Source organism: Aricia agestis, chromosome 11 (assembly GCF_905147365.1).
Source record: "Aricia agestis chromosome 11, ilAriAges1.1, whole genome shotgun sequence".
Classification (NCBI taxonomy): Eukaryota; Metazoa; Arthropoda; class Insecta; order Lepidoptera; family Lycaenidae; genus Aricia; species Aricia agestis.
This window is the reverse complement of record NC_056416.1, coordinates 4,921,654-4,940,688: the sequence shown is the minus strand read 5'-3', so window position 1 is coordinate 4,940,688 and position 19,035 is coordinate 4,921,654. Positions and strand designations below refer to the sequence as shown.

The following is a 19,035-nucleotide window of genomic DNA, read 5'->3' as shown; positions in this document are numbered from 1 at the left end:
CCTCAACATGGTACCACCTCTTATAGAAATACGCATGAGCAAAGCAATAGCGCGATCTAGGGGACTCTTGGCGCCAACTGTTTTGAGTTTTTTGGAACTAAGTTAATTTAACCAAATTTACGCATTTTCACCCCCTTACAACCCCTTTTTCCAGTTAAAAAGTAGCCTATGTCCTTTCTCAAGCTTTAGACTATCTGTGTACAAAATTTCATTACAATCGGTTGAGTAGTTTTGGCGCTGTTGTTTTTGAATTTGATGTCTAAGTTGGTAGGTGAGTTATTAGTTAATAACGTGTATAACAATCGAAAGAATCAAAAAATCTAGCTCAATATGGAAATACGCAACCTCTTATAGAAATACGCATGAGCAAGCAATAGCGCGATCTAGGGGACTCTTGGCGCCATCTGTTTTAAGTTTTTGGAACTAAGTTAATTTGACCAAATTTACGCATTTTCACCCCCTACTTTTTAACTGGAAAAAGGGGTTGTACCCCTTTTTCCAGTTAAAAAGTAGCCTATGTCCTTTCTCAGGCTTTAGACTATCTGTGTACAAAATTTCATTACTATCGGTTCAGTAGTTTTGGCGTGAAAGCGAGACAGACAGACAGACAGACAGAGATACTTTCGCATTTATAATATTAGTATAGATATAGATAGTATAGATTAGTACATAAATTATCTTCTGTTCTCATTTCATTCTGTAGACTGTCACTAAGCTATAAAATAAATAAATTCTGTTTTCTACACAAGGTGAGATAATATGTCATGTTGTGTTTCTAGCAAGAGATAAGATTGTCTCTATAGTTCGTATAGAGACAATCTTATCTCTTGCTAGAAACACAACATGACATATTCTAAATATTTTCACAAAATTCTAAATATTTTAATATATTTTTTTAATAATATAAAACATTGTGCTATTTTAAAAGCTGTCATTAATTCTTCAAGCCCCATAAGAGCACCGGTGATCGCGACAACAATAGAATACAAAAGCATTTCCTGGAATCTGCGATCGAAGTATTAAATGCATCCTGAATAAATTTTAAATTGATTTTCTAATTTTTGTAACACAAAGGACTTTTAACGTCACTCAAAAGTTACAACAGACTTTAATAAACCTTTGGCTTAAATTTTATTTTTAAATAGCTAAAATAGCTATCACAAAGATATAGGAAATTTTATGCAATCCTAAGTTACATGTAGTATTATACGAAACATTGAATTTCCTATTGGTTGGGTTATGCTCTGTAAAAAGTGACACTGTCTTATAAGAAAAAACTTTTACAATAAAATAAGTAAGTACTGAAAGAAGCCAGGTAGAAGAAGCAACTTAGCTATAGACTAAAAGGAGACATAAATGAGAAGAACTTTCAATGTTTTATTTCAATTTTCAATACATTAATGTTGCTTTCCTTCATCTACTGAAACCCATTAATTTTGTAGTTTTTAGACAGTAAATGTGTGCATAATGTAGATCTTTGAGAATGATAACATAATGAAAGTGCAAACAAAGAAGCACATCGTAAAAATAGCTGTGTCTTGCGTAGAGCTGCTTGAAAGAAAGTTTCGCTTCAATGACAGTCAACCCACTATGAGTATGATTCAATAAAACCTTGCGGGTGGGGCGAACGAAATTTAGCAAATCGCTTGAGTGTTTCTCGTAGAAATACAGGCATAAGTAGTTCCTGGCTAGTGATTTCAATGATTTGAGGAGAGATAAGGATGATAGATAGTGGTTTCGGAGACATCAAAGAAACTGTTCGCTGCATGAGAGATGGGAGAATCATGAAAGTAGGAGCGAGGACTTACCGCTTGGAGCGCCGCTAACCTGTCCTTCGTCATCCTTTTAGGGAAATCACACACCAATTAATGCTATATCTTGTTACACAATCCCATTCACGGATTTTTTCTATCAAACGTCACTAAACTAAAGGACACGAACACTGGCTCACTTCACTCAAAAAATCGATACAACGAACGAACGAAACTTCCATCCGTCATATCAGACTGCAAAGACAAGTTTGCTTGAGTTGTAGATGGCGCGAGCAGGGCTATTGTTTATGACGTCATAGCTGCAGAGGTCGGTAAAACAGCACAACAGGAAGTCGAGTTTAGTTATCTATATTTTTTGATATGCTGAAAGTTGGATAAAATATTACTCAACTCTGCTTTAATGCATAAAAATATATAACAAATACAAAAAACAAAATAACTATTGAAATAAGTATCGAATAAAACCAAATATTTTTTCAAAGAGTTACTCTATTGACAAACGTTGTCAGTGCGCCTGTCGCTGTCAAAGTAATCTTCCGTTTAGTCAAGTGACGCCATTGTGAGCCGTAACGACTTGTGAGACCCGAGAGTTTAATCTCAAATATTTTTACTAATCTTGGTAATAAGTGTTTTCATACTTTGTGAAATTGTTCTATACGCAATGGGTGTTCTGTTTTGCAATATATTTTCGATGTACATTTCGTATTTCAAGTGAAATTTGAATCAAACTTCGGTACCATTAAGCCAAATTCCTGTGAGGAAGATTGAGCGCCATTTGAAGGAATACTTTGAAATAATAAGTATTACTTACTTGACAGTGAAAAACATAAGTGATATAAAGTGTTTATTTTATTATTTAATACAAATTAGTTCGTATAATAGTATTTACTATTTTGCCAACTAACGAACAAATTCAAACGATGTGCTAAAACGGTGCGTCACGACAAAGAACGTTGCGAATGATTTAATTCTGTGTCGCTTCTATTTCAGATAAGTTTTTACAAAACATAAACCATGGCTGAGGAGAATATGCCCACTTTCAAGTGCGTCCTAGTAGGAGACGGTGGTACGGGCAAAACCACATTCGTAAAACGGCACTTGACTGGAGAGTTCGAGAAAAGATACGTCGCGACTCTCGGCGTCGAAGTCCATCCTCTAGTGTTCCACACGAACCGCGGGCCGATCAGATTTAACGTATGGGACACAGCCGGGCAGGAAAAGTTCGGCGGCCTTCGAGACGGTTACTACATTCAAGGACAATGTGCGATCATCATGTTCGATGTAACATCCCGTGTCACATACAAGAACGTCCCCAACTGGCACAGAGATTTAGTGCGAGTTTGTGAAGGAATCCCAATCGTACTCTGCGGTAACAAAGTAGACATCAAAGACAGGAAAGTCAAAGCAAAAACCATTGTGTTCCACAGAAAAAAGAACCTTCAGGTAATTTTCACATACTTGTTAATTAAATAGTTTTAAAATAACATTGTTCTCATCTCTAAATATGTAACTTTAGATTTTTTAACATGCCTAACAAGGAATCTTTATTTTCAGTATTACGACATCTCTGCCAAATCAAACTACAACTTTGAGAAACCTTTCCTGTGGCTAGCGAGAAAGCTCATTGGTGATGGTAACTTAGAGTTTGTTGCCATGCCTGCTCTGGTGCCCCCAGAGGTCACAATGGACCCACAATGGCAGAACCAAATCGAGAAAGACCTCAAAGAAGCCCAGGACACCGCCTTACCTGAAGAGGATGAAGACTTGTAGATATAGATTAATAAAATTCCAGTGCCCTCATATTCTAATGTGATCAGAAGATAATTATAGCCAAATGCTTGTAATACATTCATTCCATTAGTTTTGAAATTGGTTTTAAATTGTAACAGCATTGTAATGAACTATGCATTGTTGAAAATCAATCTTATTTAAGTATAATTGATTTTTTCATGTTAATAATTGTCTTCTGCAAAGGCTTTAAGCTATTTAATTGTTAATGTTACTCATTTTGTATACCTGTATATGTTTTTGGCTGAAACAAAACTATGTACCTACTCTAAATTGTTAAAAACTATACAGTATTAGTATACACATAGGTTCAATATTAAATAGCGTTTGAATAATAAAATATGAGCCAGGCATTTTAAGTAACAAGTTATTTTGTTAAAATAATGTCTTGTTCTGTGAAATTATTGTAACTTAATTATTTTTATTGTCCAATGATAGACAATACAACACTATCAAATTGTGGTGATACTTTTCCAATAAACTTGTAAAACCCATACATTTTCTTATTTATTTTCCAAAATGTGTAGATTATTAATTTGAGCATTACTATTCACTACTATAATGTGGAAGAGGAAAACCCAATATAAGATAGTAACTTTCATATCTAGAAGCCTAATATTTGAAGGTCAAACATTAGGCTTCTAGATGCCTTATGCCTAGATATAACTATATTGTATTAAAAATAAATATTTAGAAAGCACCTCAATAGCCGGGTCCACACCGGACGATCCATCGATCCCGCGATCCGCGATCCAGGATCGCGGAGCGTGGATCGTGGATCGTGTTATGCCGATCCACTCTTGGAAACTTGCGATCCCAAATATGCGCTCCAAGCGATCCTAAGGCGATCCGTGATTCAGCCAGTCTAACTCTTGTACGATATGGAGTCACACGTACAACGGCGGCGTCTTGCCGTTGCAGCAGTAACTTTTATTTTGCTTAAATGCTTGCGCAAAAAATCACAAAAAAGAAAACGACGGTTTTGGGTGAAACAAATTCACAAAAATCGCTTGGAATCTGGGACTCAGCTGTACGCAGAGTTAGTGTCAGATAAAGTTGAACACAATTTTGCAAGAATGAATGCTAATCAATTTGAGATATTGTGTTCATTATTAAATAACAAGCTAAGAAAGAATGATACAAATTATAGAGATGCCATTACTGTGAAGGAAAGATTATTACTAACATTGAGATTTTTAGCAACTGGAGATTCGTACGTCAGTTTGCAGTATCTGTTCCGCATTTCCAAACAGTCTATATCGATAATTATTCCTGAAGTTTGTGAAGCCATCATTGACCTGTTAAATGATTATGTAAAGGTAAGTAAAACCATACTTTATTACTCAATAAAAAAGTAGTGTATTACAATCATAATTTAAAGAAGTAACATGTTTACAATTATTAATTATTTTTTGAAAACATGATATAGGTAGGTACTTATTTAATTCGGTGGTGACTGTGGAAGTGAATAATCCTGAGGTTTCAGAAACTGGGACTGCGATGAATTGGAGGCTAGATGAGCAGACGGTGATGTCTGTGGAATTGGAGCTGGATAATTTTGAGGTTGTAGAGACTGGGAGTGTGATGAAGTGGATGCTATTGGTGTGCCAGGGTATGAATTAGTGTAATATCCATAATTGCTATCCCCATATCTTCCTGTGTCAGCTTGAAAAATAACTTGGCATATAGCATTTTTGACATTAACTAATGTTACTGCATCATATTTCCGAAATTCAGTAGATATATACTGCCCGAAAGCAATGTAAGAATCAGTTTCCGGTTGTGGTGGCTGAGCACATTGTTGCAGAAGTTGGAAAGCCTCTGAAAGAGTTTCATCTGATATGTCATCTGCATTATTAGAAGTAGTTTTCTTTCTTTTTTTTGTTCTTTTGTTTGTTGTTTGGACACTGGATTGTGCATTCTGATCATTCTGCTCTCTACTCTGATCTGTGTGGTGGTTGGCTCTCTCCGGTTGTGTGTCACTAGTAATGTTACTGTTCTCGTTTTCGCTCACTGTAGTATTAACTTCAAGTTCCCCTTCAGTCGTATCAGATTCTACCTGTAACAACAATTATTATTACTATTTACTGCTTATTCTTATTTTCAGCTTTATATTATAATTAAGATCTCCTTTATTTTCAGGTGCCGTCAACTAAAGAAGAATGGCGTACAGTTTCTCAGCAATTCGAGAATAAGTGGAATTTCCCACACGTGATAGGAGCGATGGACGGCAAACACGTCGCTATACAATCGCCTTTTAATAGTGGCAACGACTTTGATAATTACAAATTATTTCCTAGTATTGTTCTTTTTGCATTAGTAGATGCAAATTATAGGTTCCTGTATGTGAATGTTGGGACTAAAGGCAGAATATCAGATGGAGGCGTGTTCAAAAGCACAAATTTATATAAAAAACTTGAAAAAAAAGAGCTAAATATTCCTCCACCGGAGATATTGCAAGTTCCCTATAAAATTGAGGTACCCTATTATATACTAGGTGATAAAGCTTTTCAGCTTAATGATTATACTATGAAACCATACGATGGTACACGGGAAAGGGGTTCTTGTGAAAGAATTTTCAACTACCGACTGTCAAGAGCACGTAGAGTAGTTGAAAACGCGTTTGGAGTACTTAGTTCTGTCTACAGAGTCCTGCGTAAACCTATGCTTTTGGAACCAGAAACTGCGACTAAAGTCGTGCTGGCAACGGTTCATCTATATAACTACTTACGCAGTAATCCTAACTTTATATCGCCAGGAACGTTTGATACAGTACAGGAGAATGGAGAAGTAATACCTGGAAGCTGGCGAAATGAACCGCCATCACAATCGCTACAACCGATGGCCGTCGTACCAAGAAGAGCAACAAAAAATGCCACTACAATACGGTCCCACTTAGCAAGACACTTTGTTACAAACCATACAATAGTTTGGCAAAATGAATATCAGTAAACTAATAGCTCACATGTTCCAATGTATCGCGTGTGGTTCCGGGTTCATTTTTATCCGCCATAAAGTCGAAGTCATCATACGCAAACCACTTTGATTTATATGTATCTTGAGCACCTGAAATAAACAAGTTACTCATTAAAATAACCACGTGTATTTCTAACAGCTTAAATGTAAAAAGCGAAATCACGTGAAATCCACAGTAAATATTATGATGTAATTACTTATAATAAAATATATAATTTTAATAAGTACCTACAGATAAAAAGTAGCTTTGTTTTCTTACCGGATCCAGTTATGTTTAATAACAGCATTCTGTGGGTATTTGACGTATTATCTCCAGTTAAAATTATTCATATTAAAGAATGTCAATATCCATGGATAACATACAATATTAGGCAGCTGATGAGACGTCGGGATGAAGCACAGAAACGTGCGCGTATTACAAAGCTTGAATCACATATTCAGTTTTATAAAGATCTTAGGCAGGAGGTATTGAGTGCTATTACTAGGGAAAAGGTGGCCTACTTTGATAACTATATAAACTGTAACATTGAGTCTCCTCAAAGAATGTGGAAACACCTCAAAAATACTATTAATATATCTAAAAAAAAATTAGATTTTACCCTTCCCGACAATCTCCTAGACCCAAATGTAATTAATCGCCATTTTTTGGATGTTCCTGGTTCAAATGTAATATCAGAGTCAATCATAAACTTTTATAAATCAAACACTCTTACTTCTTCGAAATTTAAATTTTCTGTGGTTAGTGATACTGAAGTGCATAAAATAATTAAAACGCTTAAATCAAACGCGATGGGTTCAGATTACATAAACTTAGACATGTTACTAATGGCTATTCGCATACCCCAGTGTCTAAGTGTTATAACGACAATTATAAATTTGTCCTTAACAACCCATAAATACCCTAAGTTATGGCGTTCAGCGATAGTAAGACCATTACCAAAAAAAGACAAGGTGTCGGAGCTTGGGGATCTCAGACCCATTAGTGTACTGCCATGTGTATCTAAAATTATTGAAAAAGTGATATGTGGTCAAATGAACGTGTACATTGAGGAGAATAATGTGTTGCCCAGGACACAATCAGGCTTTCGTAAGAGACACAGTACAGTTACTACTTTGACTAATGTAGTGGATAATATACTCGCTGCACAAGATGTCGGTCAAGCCACTATTTTAGTTTTACTTGACTTATCTAGGGCTTTTGAAACTATAAATATAAACCTGCTTTTGGCAAAGTTGCACTATTACGGTTTCGATGAAGATGTTATATCCTGGTTCTCTGATTTTCTTAATGACAGATCACAAACAGTGGAAATTAATAATAATAACGGCGAAACTGTACGTTCAGATCCCCAAGAAGTTACAAGAGGCATACCTCAGGGTACGGTGGCTGGCCCAAAGCTGTTCTCAATCTACAGTGCTGATGTAACAAAATGTATAAAGTTCTGCAATTTTGATATCTTTGCGGACGACATCCAAATTTATATCACGTTTAAACTGTGTGATGTTAACGTAGCCGTAAAAAAACTAAATGAGGATCTGGCGCGTATACACGAATGGTCGAAAAACAATGCATTGATTCTCAATCCTGCTAAGACTAAGTTTATGATATTAGGTACCAGACATCAGGTGCAAAATCTCACGACTATTTCACCTATTGTACGAATACATGATCAAGTAATTGAGCGAGTTACTGAAGCGAGAAATTTAGGAGTGCTGATGGATGAGGGTCTTAAGTTTGAAAAACACGTGGCAAAGTCGGTTAGTAGATGTTTTTATCGATTAAAAATGTTATATAAAATAAGGAACTTTATCCCGGAACGTCTACGCATTGCCCTGTGTGAATCTCTAGTACTCTCCAACCTTAACTATGCAGATGCTACCGTAGGTCCTTGTTTGCTATCAAGGTCCAAGCGTCTAATACAAAAAGTACAGAACGCATGTGCTAGATATTGTTGTAATATCCCACCACGAGAACATGTGACGCCATTTATAAATGACTTGCGTTGGCTTAAAATGGATGGCCGTAGGAAGTTGCACTTTGCTACACTATTATTCGGAGTAATAAAATCAAAAACACCTTCCTACCTCTTTGAGAAACTGCACTGGGCTAGTGAGAGACAGGCAATTACCAGAGGCTCGGCATATCTGCTTGATACTCCGTGTCATCATTCTTCCGCATTTAGAGGTAGCTTCAGATACCTGGCAAGTAAGATCTGGAACAACCTTCTTCCGCCATCTTACCGAGCTCTGAGAACAAAAAATACGTTTAAATTAAAATTGAAAACACTCCTGTTACACGAGCAACTACAATCTATATAGTAAAAAGAAATAATCTTTACATAATATATTTAATATATTTAAATTTAATAAAGTATCAAATTATATTTATGTTTAATGTTACTAAATATCATAGATTATGGAATACCTTAGTCTATGATTGTAATAATCTTTTATATCAATATAATAAATAATAGGTATCACTTACCGGTTGTGGTTTAAGCCGAAACCGGGAGATATAGGAAGTTCGAAGATGCTTGCCAGGTGTACCGGCTTAAAAATTTGGCATCAAAATAATAGATATTTTATGTTGTTGCTGGTTACTGAGAATGGGTTCACATAACTTTCGGTCCCTGAAAGGAATTGAAAATGTTGACTGAATGTACACTAATAGTTCTATTATTTATATAAACAGAGTAAACAGAATAAATAAAGTAGTATATTTCATGTCACTAATAACATATAATATATTGATGTAAAATACACTTACCATACTCTTTTTATAGTATAATCCGCACTATAAGTATAAAATTTCATAATAGTCCCTTCGTCTTATATGTAGGTATACATTTAATTATTTATTGATAGCACTATACTCGGTAGTTGCTATGAACTTGACCTACATAATTATGTAGGTCACAGGCGGTCGGCGCGAGCGCACACCTGCGCGCGTGCTCCCCGTACAACTTCGTTTCAGGCACTGAAGCGCGGGAAATAGGCACTTATCTCCTGAAGCTGGAATGTCGTTGTCACAGGTGCGGGTTTTATGCCGTGCCGTATCGTAAATAGCAGCTACCGTACTCTTATTTAAGTATTATAAATGATGTTTTATTATTTTATTGTATTATTATATTGTGTATAGTATTATTATATATTATTATTTATGTTGAATCTGTCGTGCGTCAGGCGTAATATGTATAGGAACCACGGAAGATCAGGTACCGCGGTGCAGTGTTCTGCGCCGTGGTAATACACCTGAGTGGGTATCCTTTTCGGCATTAAACAATGCACTGCCTAATGATGCCATATTTTTTTTTTTTTTGTAGTTTGTTGTTTGTTTTATTTTTTCTTTTGGGTTATTGTTTGCTTTAGTGTGTGCAGTGTATTGTATTTATGTTTGAATAAATTTTTTATTATTATTATTATTATTATTATTATAGTTATACGGCTTTGCTTCTCTCTGTGTTTCTCCCTTCTGTAGCCTCCCGCCAGAGATCGCATTTTTTTCTTTAGGTTCTCGATCGACTTATTCCCCATTTCACGAGAAATCTGACACCAAGCATCATCTCTAACACCTCTATTGGTGTAATTAGAATCTTTGGGATCCCATAAACATTTAAATTCTTTATAAAGCGATATCAAACGGCGACTTTCTGAGATGTCCATGGCGAGGTGGATCGCGCGAACCAACACAACCGTCCACACCGCGCGCATCACGCAACTGAGGCACCTTTGAGGCTGGCACAAAAACCGACCGCACACGGATCGCGCGAGGTAGGGAGCGCGCGCTCCAATACGTGCGCATGGATCGCGCGCGGCACGTCCACACCGCCTGCATCTTTGGATCGCGCTGCTGCCGCGCGCGATCGGAGCGCGATGGATCGTCCGGTGTGGACCCGGCTAATAAGTAGCATATCCAGTAGATCCTTAGGAAATATCATTAGATCAGAATTAAATAAAAGTGGAATGTGAAATTTTTCTACACATTTCCAAAATTGTATTTTGTCGGCGTCGACCTTGATATGAAATGAAATTTCAATGCTGAGCGCTGGGCGTTATTCAAAAACACTTTATAATTATAAACTATACAATTTCCTAAAATCTCAAACCATCAGTGTTGCCAGACCGTGGGAATTGCCCACGCCCAAAGTTTTTTTTTAGGGTCAGCGTGAGACTTTCAATGGTTTAAAAATGAAAGTCAAATCATTTTAATTTTTTATTTCGATTAATTAAATGCGTACAATAGTAACTACTATCCTAAGGTAAGTTTATTGCATTCACTTCTTTGCGGCCGCCTTTTCTCTGGCCTTCTTGCCTTCCATCAGCTTCAATCTTTCGTCGTCTGTTAAGTTCTTGTTAATTTTTGTGATGACTCCTGTACCCAGAGTCATGTCTCCCAGTCGCAGCGTGAATCTCTGTCCAGGCTCACAGACCATAGGTTTAAGGAGTTTCAAATGCAACCTGTAAATAATTAAAATTTATAATTATTTTATCAGGCCATTATTACTATTGAATTCATTTAAATACTGTATGTAAACCTGTACTTTATATAGGTATAAATAAAATAAGGCAAAATTATTTTTTAACAATATTATGATTCACCTTTCGCCACACAAAAAAATTGGCTTAAGCAAAAATTTACTTACGTAGCATCTTCACCAGGCATAACCATCTCCTTGTCAGGGATAATGACTTGAGAAGCGCAGTCCCAGGTCATAGAAAACATCTGGAGTTGGATGAAGGACGTGAAGGGTTTGGACCGGCCTCCCTCATCTTTGCTTAGAATGTAAACGGCCGCTTCAATACTGTCGTGCGCTTTCACAGTTCCGGGCTTCGCCATGACCATTCCACGTTTGATCTGCTCCCTCTTGATGGACCTTACGAGGGCACCAAGTTGGTCACCAGCTTGAGCCTCCTCCAGAGTCTTGTGGAACATCTCAACACCGGTAACAGTTGTCTTCATAATCTTACCGTGCCCAACGATTTCACATTCTGTTCCCTTCTTTAGCACACCTACAATTATATTGAGTTATATTAGCTGTTTTGTAAATAAAATATTATTCTGTTAAATTTAAAAAAAAAAAAACTTAGGGCCAACGCTCAAAATCGCGCGGGGGCGCGCTCGCGTATATATAAATGAAAAATAGTATGGGCAGCGTCGTCGCCCGCGTCCGCGCTCCGTCGCACGCGCCTGCGCTGCCCATACTATTTTTCATTTATATACACACGCGAGCGTGCGTCCGCGCGAGTTTTAGCGTTGGCCCTTAATGTCAGACAATAAATTTCTATGTTTATTAATTGAAATAATCTATTTACCTCTGTACAGTCGACCAGTTACGACAGTACCGCGTCCAGGAATAGTGTGTACAGATTCAACTGGCATTAAGAAGGGCTTGTCCAGCTCACGCACCGGAGTGGGGATGAAGCTGTCAACCTCCTTTAGTAGCTGATTGATTGCTTCAGCACCAATCTCCGGGCTTTTGCCTTCTAAAGCACATAAAGCTGAACCTGAAACAACAAAATTTATTGATTGTACCTTTAAAGAAATTTATTTAGGACCGGATAGTATTAACAGAGAAGTTGATTCGTAGGCAGTTGATGGACCTACGTCAATTGGTCGGATTATGTGAGTTCAATGCTAGCTGTTAACCGTCAGATGTATTTAACATGACAGTGTCATGTTAATGTAATTTGGAACACAGGTCTGCCATCAGCCTATGAATCAACTTCTTTCTAGCCCTGGATTAATTAAATATAATAAATAAAAAAATAAAAAAGCCTTTATTTCCTATAAGTTAAACAATGTTTTAAAATTACATTTATATTTGTTACTTTTACTACTTTTTAACAATTGTGGTGTGGCACAGCGGATACTCAAGGTAACACAGCCGAGACAGACCCTGGGAGCAAAGCAGCAGATTTTTAAGGTAATCTGTCACCCTAACACCCTGGCTCGTTAGTACCTGTATCCCCAGAACCTCCACTGTTACCTGCCTGCCTGGATTAATAAATGGGCCTGATATTCTTATTTTAAAGACAAGGGTGTTCGCGTTGAGCGTGTGCCCGGCGCGGCACCTGTCTCTCGCAGCGGCCAGTATAATTACGATCGCGCGGGTGTACAGTCGATACCTATGGAATTTTTATTGATATATTATCTAGCCAACAAACGACAACGTCGACGAGTACAAAGGTGTCCGCGTCAGCCAATCAGCCCATTTGTCACGTCTAGATTGTTCACCCGTCGCCCGCGGGGTGGGCACCGGTGTACGCGCCGCGTGCGACGGCTGAACCGCCTCACGAAGCGCTGCTTTATGGGATGACATGAAACAAGCACGCCTCGCGGGTGGCCGCTCCGGGCGCACACTTAACACAGTGAACGCCCTAAAATAGCTTTTTGGTATAGAAAATTCCAAAGTGGTTTAAATTTTTTGCGTAACAACTTTACCTTTAATAACTGGAACCTTGTCGCCGTCATAGCCCATCTCTGTCATCAGCTCACGGATCTCCATCTCGACGAGCTCGACCATCTCGGCATCAGCAGCATCCACCTTATTAATAAATATCACAACATGTTGAATGCCAATCTGTTTAGCGAGCAGCAAATGTTCTCTTGTTTGTGGCATCACACCGTCTGTGGCTGCTACCACAAGGATGGCACCATCCATTTGTGCTGTACCTGTTATCATGTTCTGAAAATCACCATTTACACATTAATAACTTATCTACTATGTTTCTGATACTGTTACAATTTACATGTTAACAAGGATTTTGTTTTATCATAATTCTGGAATGTTAAATACATAATATATCAATGTGGAATGTTTAATACAATAATACATGCCATATCTGTCCTTATTACAGGTGGAAAAGACATTTAAATAGTACCATCGAGGAAATTGATTCCTAGGCAGTTGACAGACCAACGTCATTTAGTCTCATCATGTCAATTCACTGTTAATAGTGATCCGTCTGCTATGTTTGACATAGCTCGACCAAACTATGTAGGTCCCCCATCTACCTAGGAATCAACTTCTCAGATAGTGCTTTAGATTAATAAATAAAATACCTTAATATAATCTGCGTGTCCAGGGCAATCTGTGTGTCCGTAATGTCTGTTTTCTGTCTGGTATTCAACATGGGCAACATTGATGGTGATACCACGAGCTTTCTCTTCTGGGGCATTGTCGATGTCTGCATAACCCTTACTCTGTGCCAAGTTGAGATCAGATAATACTGTAACACATAAAAAATATGTTTATTGGGTGAGCATGAATTGCTTTATGCTTATGGAAAGCTTAAAAATTATATTATGAAAGTATAAAACTTCTGTGAACTGCATTAAAATTTGACAAAGAACCTATGCTTGGAAGATGACGTTTTCCCTTATCAAACTCTACTTTCCACGCTAACAACTGCAGATTAGAATTTTTGATGTAAATAGTTTGCTGCATTTAGATTTAACAGTTGCTATAAATTAATACAAGAAGTAGAAAACTAAACATTACCTTTAGTGATGGCTGCAGTTAAGGTTGTCTTGCCATGATCAACATGACCAATTGTGCCAACATTGCAGTGAGGTTTGGTACGCTCAAACACTTGTTTTTCAGCATAGTTTCTACGCAAGATTATGCTTATAGGCGAAAGAGTAGGTAGTCCAGCACTACCCAATAAAATAGAACTTTGGTTTTGCTTCAGTAGGAGTTTAAAAGCTGAAAACCCAAAATAATTTCAAACATCAAGGACACTTGGTAGTTATGAACTTTTGTAAAGGTTAAAACTCTACCTGGCCCTAATTAGTTAAAAAACTTACTTCAAATTTATTTATCAATCATCAATCTATTTGCTGTTAAATCGATCGGCGACATCTTTACATAACAAGTTTTAAGGTTAACTCAGCAATATTTTTTGGACTTCCAAAAACTATATACAGTAGGATCCAGTATTATAAAAACAACTGTATTAAAAGCATTAAATAGATTAATTTGACGAAATAACCACTTTTATCACAAATAAAATAATCCTTACCTGGACTAACCAAACTTTTAGCAAACGATAATGTCGTCATTTTGGTACTTATTTACGGCCAGATTTTTAGGGCCAACAAAATTTTAAGTGTTTACTGTCTGTTTATAATTTTCTTTTCACGTTTTACAGAGTCCCTTTGTTATTATAACATAAATTGGAATTCTTCTAAAAATCGCAACCTCGGTCCTCGTCATTGACTTTTATAAGTGGACTCGGCATAATGGTCTCTACCAAATCAAAATACTGTGGCCGGTCCGCCATTTTATGTTCCGGTTCTCCGAGGTACATAAACTGTCAAAGTGTCGTATTAAAGGGATGTCGAACTTGAAAGAAAATATCGATATATCGATACATCGATATTTGAAAAAATATCAATATCGGTCTCGATATATCGCGAAAAAAATAGGCACTTGAAATGTTCACAAAATACTCAGTTGTATACATACTTTAATAATAATAATTGATGGTAAAATTAAAATAACCTGTAAACACTTCGTGCGCGAGTACAACTAGTATTTGTCCGATTTTTGGTAGTTTTTGCCCGATATCAATATGGCAACTTAAATAATAATTAATAAACTTAAATTAAATTAAATAGTTTTATTAAAATTAAGGAAGCTCCTATATAAAAAAAAAACCATATTTGCCTATTTTGTCTCTATGTACTATAATACATAGATACAAAATAGGCAAAAATGATATTTTTTAATATAATATAAAAAAATCATTTTTGATATCAATATAATATATAATATAACAGGACGCTCACTTATAACATGTTAGTTTATCGATGTCCTCGCCAAATATCAACCGAGTGTCCCATCACTATAGACCGCCATGTTTAGTTCTTGGCAATATGGCGCCGCGCCGGCCACACTTTTTTGTAGTTATGTCGCCTCCATCTGTTTCCTTATTCATTGGTCCTCGTCCATTCATAATTTGACATCTATTTTTTTATTCACTTTTTTTTTTGGCTTTTGGTACTGACATCGGGGGTGTACTTTGCCAGTGCCACATACAAAGGTAGTATTTAGACTTTAGTAAGTCAACTTCACTTCATAGGTAATAATTTTCTGCATCGTTTTTTACCAATATTAAAGGGCCCATTCACGGCAGGCCGCCTTGCCGTCCGTCGGCTTATACAGGATAGTGAATGGTGTCGCAGGCCTGCATGGCGGCCGGCCTGCGAACCTGCGATACCTACCATTCACAATCCTATTTAAGCCGGTGGACGGCACGGCGCGGGCGGACTGCAATTTAGGATAGTGAATGGGCCACTTTACACATTAAAACCCAGTTAACAGTTATAACACATTACACAATTCAAGCAAAATAATACAAAAACACAACATCACTCTTTTACATTCCCGGCAAAACTCCTTTATTCACTTTACAGTTTACTCTGGGGTAAATCTTCCCACAAAAGGCTTTTTTATTAAACATAAAACACCCAACAAAAAAATAAATTTATATTCTACTATTACAGTGCGACAAGGCTTTAAATGAATGGAGCTGCTCGTAAAGGAAAATGACGTTTTTGTATGATGGCAGCGTTAGTTCCTTTTTTCGCCACGTTCATTTGAAGCCTTGTCGAGCTGCATATTTCTAGGAAAGAAACTATTTAAAAGGTAGATACGGAATTTATAACGTACCCTGTGTATTATATTGTTACGGACACATAGTGCAATCTAGCGTCAACCAGTGGAACTACTCGGGGAACAAAGACAACATAAAACCCCACTCGATACTAGATGGAGTGAGGTCTAGAAACCTTCGACCTTGTTTACGCGAGTCAGATACACTGTACAAGGAAGGATCTTTCTGGAACAGTCTGGGACTCGCCTCGGCCCATATAAATGGCCGCAGAAAGGTGAGCCAGTGAATCAGTTCAGTTTGAGCTATCAATGCGACTTGGAAGTGAAAACTAGTGATCAAGAGAAAAGAGAGATACCAGTGAAACCTACGACTTGGCTACGGCCTACGACCTAGGACAGTGTTAACGCTTATTGTTTGGACCTAGTGCTTTGTGTTAAACCTAGTGCTAGTGATTAAAGTCTTCAAAAAAGTCCGCAGGTCTTTCTCTCCAAACCCTTCGAACCCCAGGACGTAACAATATTTTCCATGGGTCGAGTGTGCCACGAAATATCTACGTTGATATAAATTCAGAAGTAAATTAATGTACCTAATTAATTTGTACAAATTTCAAAATAAGAGATGTGAGGTGCTTAAATAACACTATGCCTACAAATTAACATTAATTGAATTTATTAGCAGGTTTAAAATAAACAAAAATACATTTAAAAATCGAAATCATCACTAGGCGGCGTTGGCATTCGATGGTGTTGTTGCATCTCATTAGTTATACCAGAAGCATCAGTAAAATCTGCAACAGAAATATATTTAGAATAAGATAATACTTAGATACGTGGGAAACATAATATTATAATATATTATCCACTTTATATTAATAAATTTACAGTTGATTTTGGAGTGCTTTAGTTAAGCCCTCTCTACTGCGCTTCTGACTTCATCCACATACCATTTACTGAAGAATTCTTGAATGTATCTAAATTGTTGTTAACATCAGTGTCGGTTAAAGATAAAGTCTTAAATAGAGTATTTGCTTCATTCGACACCATAGTATTTTCCTCAACATTAGTCTCATCATCTTCGGTATATTTTATTATCTTTGCTTTCTTCCCTTCTATAATATCATCGTGCTTTGCAATATTACTTAAGAAAACATCGTCAGAATCTTCTGAATCAGAATATTCACACGGCAAATCTACTTTGTACTTTCTTTTGAAGATATTGTTATGCTTCTGAATCTCTTTCTTAGTAACTTTCTTCGGGCTTACTATGTTACCTCTAAATTTCGTTATAAAGCTATATTTTTCTAGCCTTTTTTCTAGCGGTAACGTTTCAGCATCGTCCGCTTGTTTCATTGCTTCATTGATGCGTTTTCCATATTTTTTGCTCTGTAACGATTTCTGCAAGAGCACTTGGCCATCTGCGTAGGATTTCAGATGTTCAGGAGCCACCCAGGCGCGGGTTACGTCGTTGGCATCAAAAAACGTAACGTTGTAGTAGGTCTGGAAAATACTAAGCGTAAGTACTTAAATCGAAAAGATCTTATATTTTAAGTTATAATACTAACTGATTTAAAAACTACATAGTTACACCATGCAAACCATAGATAGCATTATAGGTTTATGATGCAAACAGAGCCGGATTTATATTTTTATGAGTAGGTATAGGCAACGTTACAACAAAATTTAGCCGTCCCTATACGAACTATGCCGCCATTCTAGGACGCTGCCGCCCATAGGCCATGCCCTATACTGCCTATACATTAATCCAGAACTGCATGCAAGTTGCAGAACTATTGCCATAAGGCAGTCGACATGATTAGAATAGACTGTCTGCTAACGAGTGACTAGAAACTAACAGGAATATCGGAGAATCCATCAAGCCAGTAATACTGCTCAGTGTCGGGACAGTCATCCACCATGGCCGGCCACCACGGCCAGCCGGGCAGCTGGGCCACCACCAGCGAGCCAGCGGAGTACTCGCTGTGTATCAAGTCTTCTTCTTCGTTAAAAGGAACAGGGTCTTCGGGCTCCGAGCAATTAGCTTTGGTGGTATCTGAAAAAGCCCAAAAAGTATTTTGTGACACAAGGGATTATGGAACCTATGGCATTTATTTTATTACTAGTTGATGTTGCCTTTTTCGCGCTGGAAATGCCTTTTTTATGATAAAATTTAAAACTATAGCTTATCTATATTACTTAGCATCTACTATCTAACTTCAAAGATGTAAATTGAATTTGACCGCAATGCAGTAACGGCCCGGCCCGGCTGCGTTTATCGTCCGAAGCTTCTTGCTATTATGAGACGATACTATTGGACGATACACGCAGATCGTCCAATAGTATCGGTTTTAGCGCGAAGCACTACGCATATGCGGCCGCGGCATAAAATTAACAATGTGATCAATGGCGGAATGTTTAATTAAGTATATGTAAGTAAAGTACTTAAATCTTAATTATATTTTACCTGGATTCATGTTACAATACCACTTCTTGGATAATTGCTGTCTGTCAAGGACATCTGGCAAATAGCGCCAACGATTGCATTCATCACATTGAACCCATAATCCTACTGTACGAGTCTTCTGCAGCCACTTGAGCTTTTGATAGTGGGAAGAACCGGGCTTGCTTTTGCTAAAATTTTTACGAAATACATAGTTAAGTACTTACAAAAAATGAGAAAGCCTCTAGAATAAATAAATGTATAGAGCAGGTACTTACCTAGATGTGTCTGATGTTTTGTTGTTATTCATCTTTTAATTTTTCGTGTTACTAATTAGGCAGTCCTAAAAATTTTATTTAAATGTAAGTACTCTTTTTCCAATTTATTTTTAACAACCCCCAAGTATAACTAATATTTTTGAAATTATGCAAGACAAATATTAATT

At 37.1% G+C, this 19,035-nt stretch overlaps 6 protein-coding genes across 13 annotated transcripts in view; 2 read left to right on the top strand and 4 right to left on the bottom strand.

Annotated features, from left to right (window-relative positions):
- Positions 1-2,013, bottom strand: part of LOC121731632 (syntaxin-1A) — a 95,518-nt gene extending 93,505 nt beyond the window's left edge. For all 7 annotated transcript variants that reach the window (XM_042121172.1, XM_042121175.1, XM_042121176.1 and 4 more), the window contains exon 1: positions 1,809-2,013. In XM_042121172.1, the coding sequence (XP_041977106.1) occupies positions 1,809-1,841 (33 nt within the window). In that variant the 5' untranslated portion in view covers positions 1,842-2,013. The remainder of the gene's footprint in view (positions 1-1,808) is intronic.
- A 272-nt stretch (positions 2,014-2,285) lies between these two features.
- On the top strand, positions 2,286-3,664 carry LOC121731633 (GTP-binding nuclear protein Ran). The gene is made up of 3 exons (XM_042121180.1): positions 2,286-2,391; positions 2,763-3,215; positions 3,327-3,664. The coding sequence occupies exons 2-3, from the start codon at positions 2,787-2,789 to the stop codon at positions 3,540-3,542; spliced, it is 645 nt and encodes a 214-aa protein (XP_041977114.1). The 5' UTR covers positions 2,286-2,391; positions 2,763-2,786; the 3' UTR covers positions 3,543-3,664.
- A 604-nt stretch (positions 3,665-4,268) lies between these two features.
- On the top strand, positions 4,269-6,527 carry LOC121731815 (protein ALP1-like). 2 transcript variants are annotated; one of them, XR_006036295.1, is made up of 3 exons: positions 4,789-4,879; positions 5,047-5,172; positions 5,703-6,156. XR_006036295.1 is itself a non-coding variant. In XM_042121476.1 (2 exons), the coding sequence occupies exons 1-2, from the start codon at positions 4,442-4,444 to the stop codon at positions 6,510-6,512; spliced, it is 1,248 nt and encodes a 415-aa protein (XP_041977410.1). In that variant the 5' UTR covers positions 4,269-4,441; the 3' UTR covers positions 6,513-6,527. The 2 variants fall into 2 exon arrangements, 1 of the variants encoding a protein (XP_041977410.1); XM_042121476.1 differs by lacking the exon at positions 5,047-5,172 and having other exon boundaries at positions 4,269-4,879; positions 5,703-6,527.
- Positions 4,799-10,437, bottom strand: LOC121731816. The gene is made up of 4 exons (XM_042121477.1): positions 9,978-10,437; positions 6,796-6,808; positions 6,526-6,626; positions 4,799-5,619 (listed from the first exon to the last, which is right to left on the bottom strand). Exons 1-4 carry the CDS (start codon positions 10,245-10,247, stop codon positions 5,002-5,004), a joined length of 1,002 nt encoding a protein of 333 aa, XP_041977411.1. The 5' UTR covers positions 10,248-10,437; the 3' UTR covers positions 4,799-5,001.
- Positions 10,438-10,736: 299 nt separating this feature from the next.
- LOC121731789 (elongation factor Tu) lies at positions 10,737-14,770 on the bottom strand. The gene is made up of 7 exons (XM_042121415.1): positions 14,559-14,770; positions 14,039-14,242; positions 13,600-13,766; positions 12,979-13,222; positions 11,850-12,041; positions 11,180-11,546; positions 10,737-10,994 (listed from the first exon to the last, which is right to left on the bottom strand). The coding sequence occupies exons 1-7, from the start codon at positions 14,596-14,598 to the stop codon at positions 10,811-10,813; spliced, it is 1,398 nt and encodes a 465-aa protein (XP_041977349.1). The 5' UTR covers positions 14,599-14,770; the 3' UTR covers positions 10,737-10,810.
- Positions 14,771-16,855: 2,085 nt separating this feature from the next.
- Positions 16,856-18,920, bottom strand: LOC121731861 (zinc finger CW-type PWWP domain protein 1-like). Its single transcript, XM_042121535.1, has 5 exons — positions 18,869-18,920; positions 18,615-18,781; positions 18,007-18,203; positions 17,098-17,650; positions 16,856-16,941 (listed from the first exon to the last, which is right to left on the bottom strand). Exons 1-5 carry the CDS (start codon positions 18,898-18,900, stop codon positions 16,856-16,858), a joined length of 1,035 nt encoding a protein of 344 aa, XP_041977469.1. The 5' UTR covers positions 18,901-18,920.
- Positions 18,921-19,035: the final 115 nt, after the last annotated feature.

What these genes read in the sequence shown, in the direction of transcription:
- LOC121731789 (XM_042121415.1), bottom strand. Translation starts at nt 14,598, where the DNA reads ATGACGACATTATCGTTTGCTAAAAGTTTGGTTAGTCCAG. An exon ending in AACTGCAGCCATCACTAAAG is followed by an intron (nt 13,767 to 14,038) that starts GTAATGTTTAGT and finishes TATGTGTTACAG; the next exon opens with TATTATCTGATCTCAACTTG. An exon ending in AACTGGTCGACTGTACAGAG is followed by an intron (nt 11,547 to 11,849) that starts GTAAATAGATTA and finishes ATATAATTGTAG; the next exon opens with GTGTGCTAAAGAAGGGAACA.
- LOC121731815 (XM_042121476.1), top strand. Translation starts at nt 4,442, where the DNA reads ATGGAGTCACACGTACAACGGCGGCGTCTTGCCGTTGCAGCAGTAACT. An exon ending in TGTTAAATGATTATGTAAAG is followed by an intron (nt 4,880 to 5,702) that starts GTAAGTAAAACC and finishes CTTTATTTTCAG; the next exon opens with GTGCCGTCAACTAAAGAAGA.
- LOC121731861 (XM_042121535.1), bottom strand. Translation starts at nt 18,900, where the DNA reads ATGAATAACAACAAAACATCAGACACATCTAG. An exon ending in AAAACATCAGACACATCTAG is followed by an intron (nt 18,782 to 18,868) that starts GTAAGTACCTGC and finishes TAAAAATTTTAG; the next exon opens with CAAAAGCAAGCCCGGTTCTT. An exon ending in CAAGAATTCTTCAGTAAATG is followed by an intron (nt 16,942 to 17,097) that starts GTATGTGGATGA and finishes TTTCTGTTGCAG; the next exon opens with ATTTTACTGATGCTTCTGGT.
- LOC121731816 (XM_042121477.1), bottom strand. Translation starts at nt 10,247, where the DNA reads ATGCGCGCGGTGTGGACGGTTGTGTTGGTTCGCGCGATCCACCTCGCC. An exon ending in CACGCGATACATTGGAACAT is followed by an intron (nt 5,620 to 6,525) that starts GTGAGCTATTAG and finishes TTGTTGTTACAG; the next exon opens with GTAGAATCTGATACGACTGA.
- LOC121731633 (XM_042121180.1), top strand. Translation starts at nt 2,787, where the DNA reads ATGGCTGAGGAGAATATGCCCACTTTCAAGTGCGTCCTAGTAGGAGAC. An exon ending in ACAGAAAAAAGAACCTTCAG is followed by an intron (nt 3,216 to 3,326) that starts GTAATTTTCACA and finishes CTTTATTTTCAG; the next exon opens with TATTACGACATCTCTGCCAA.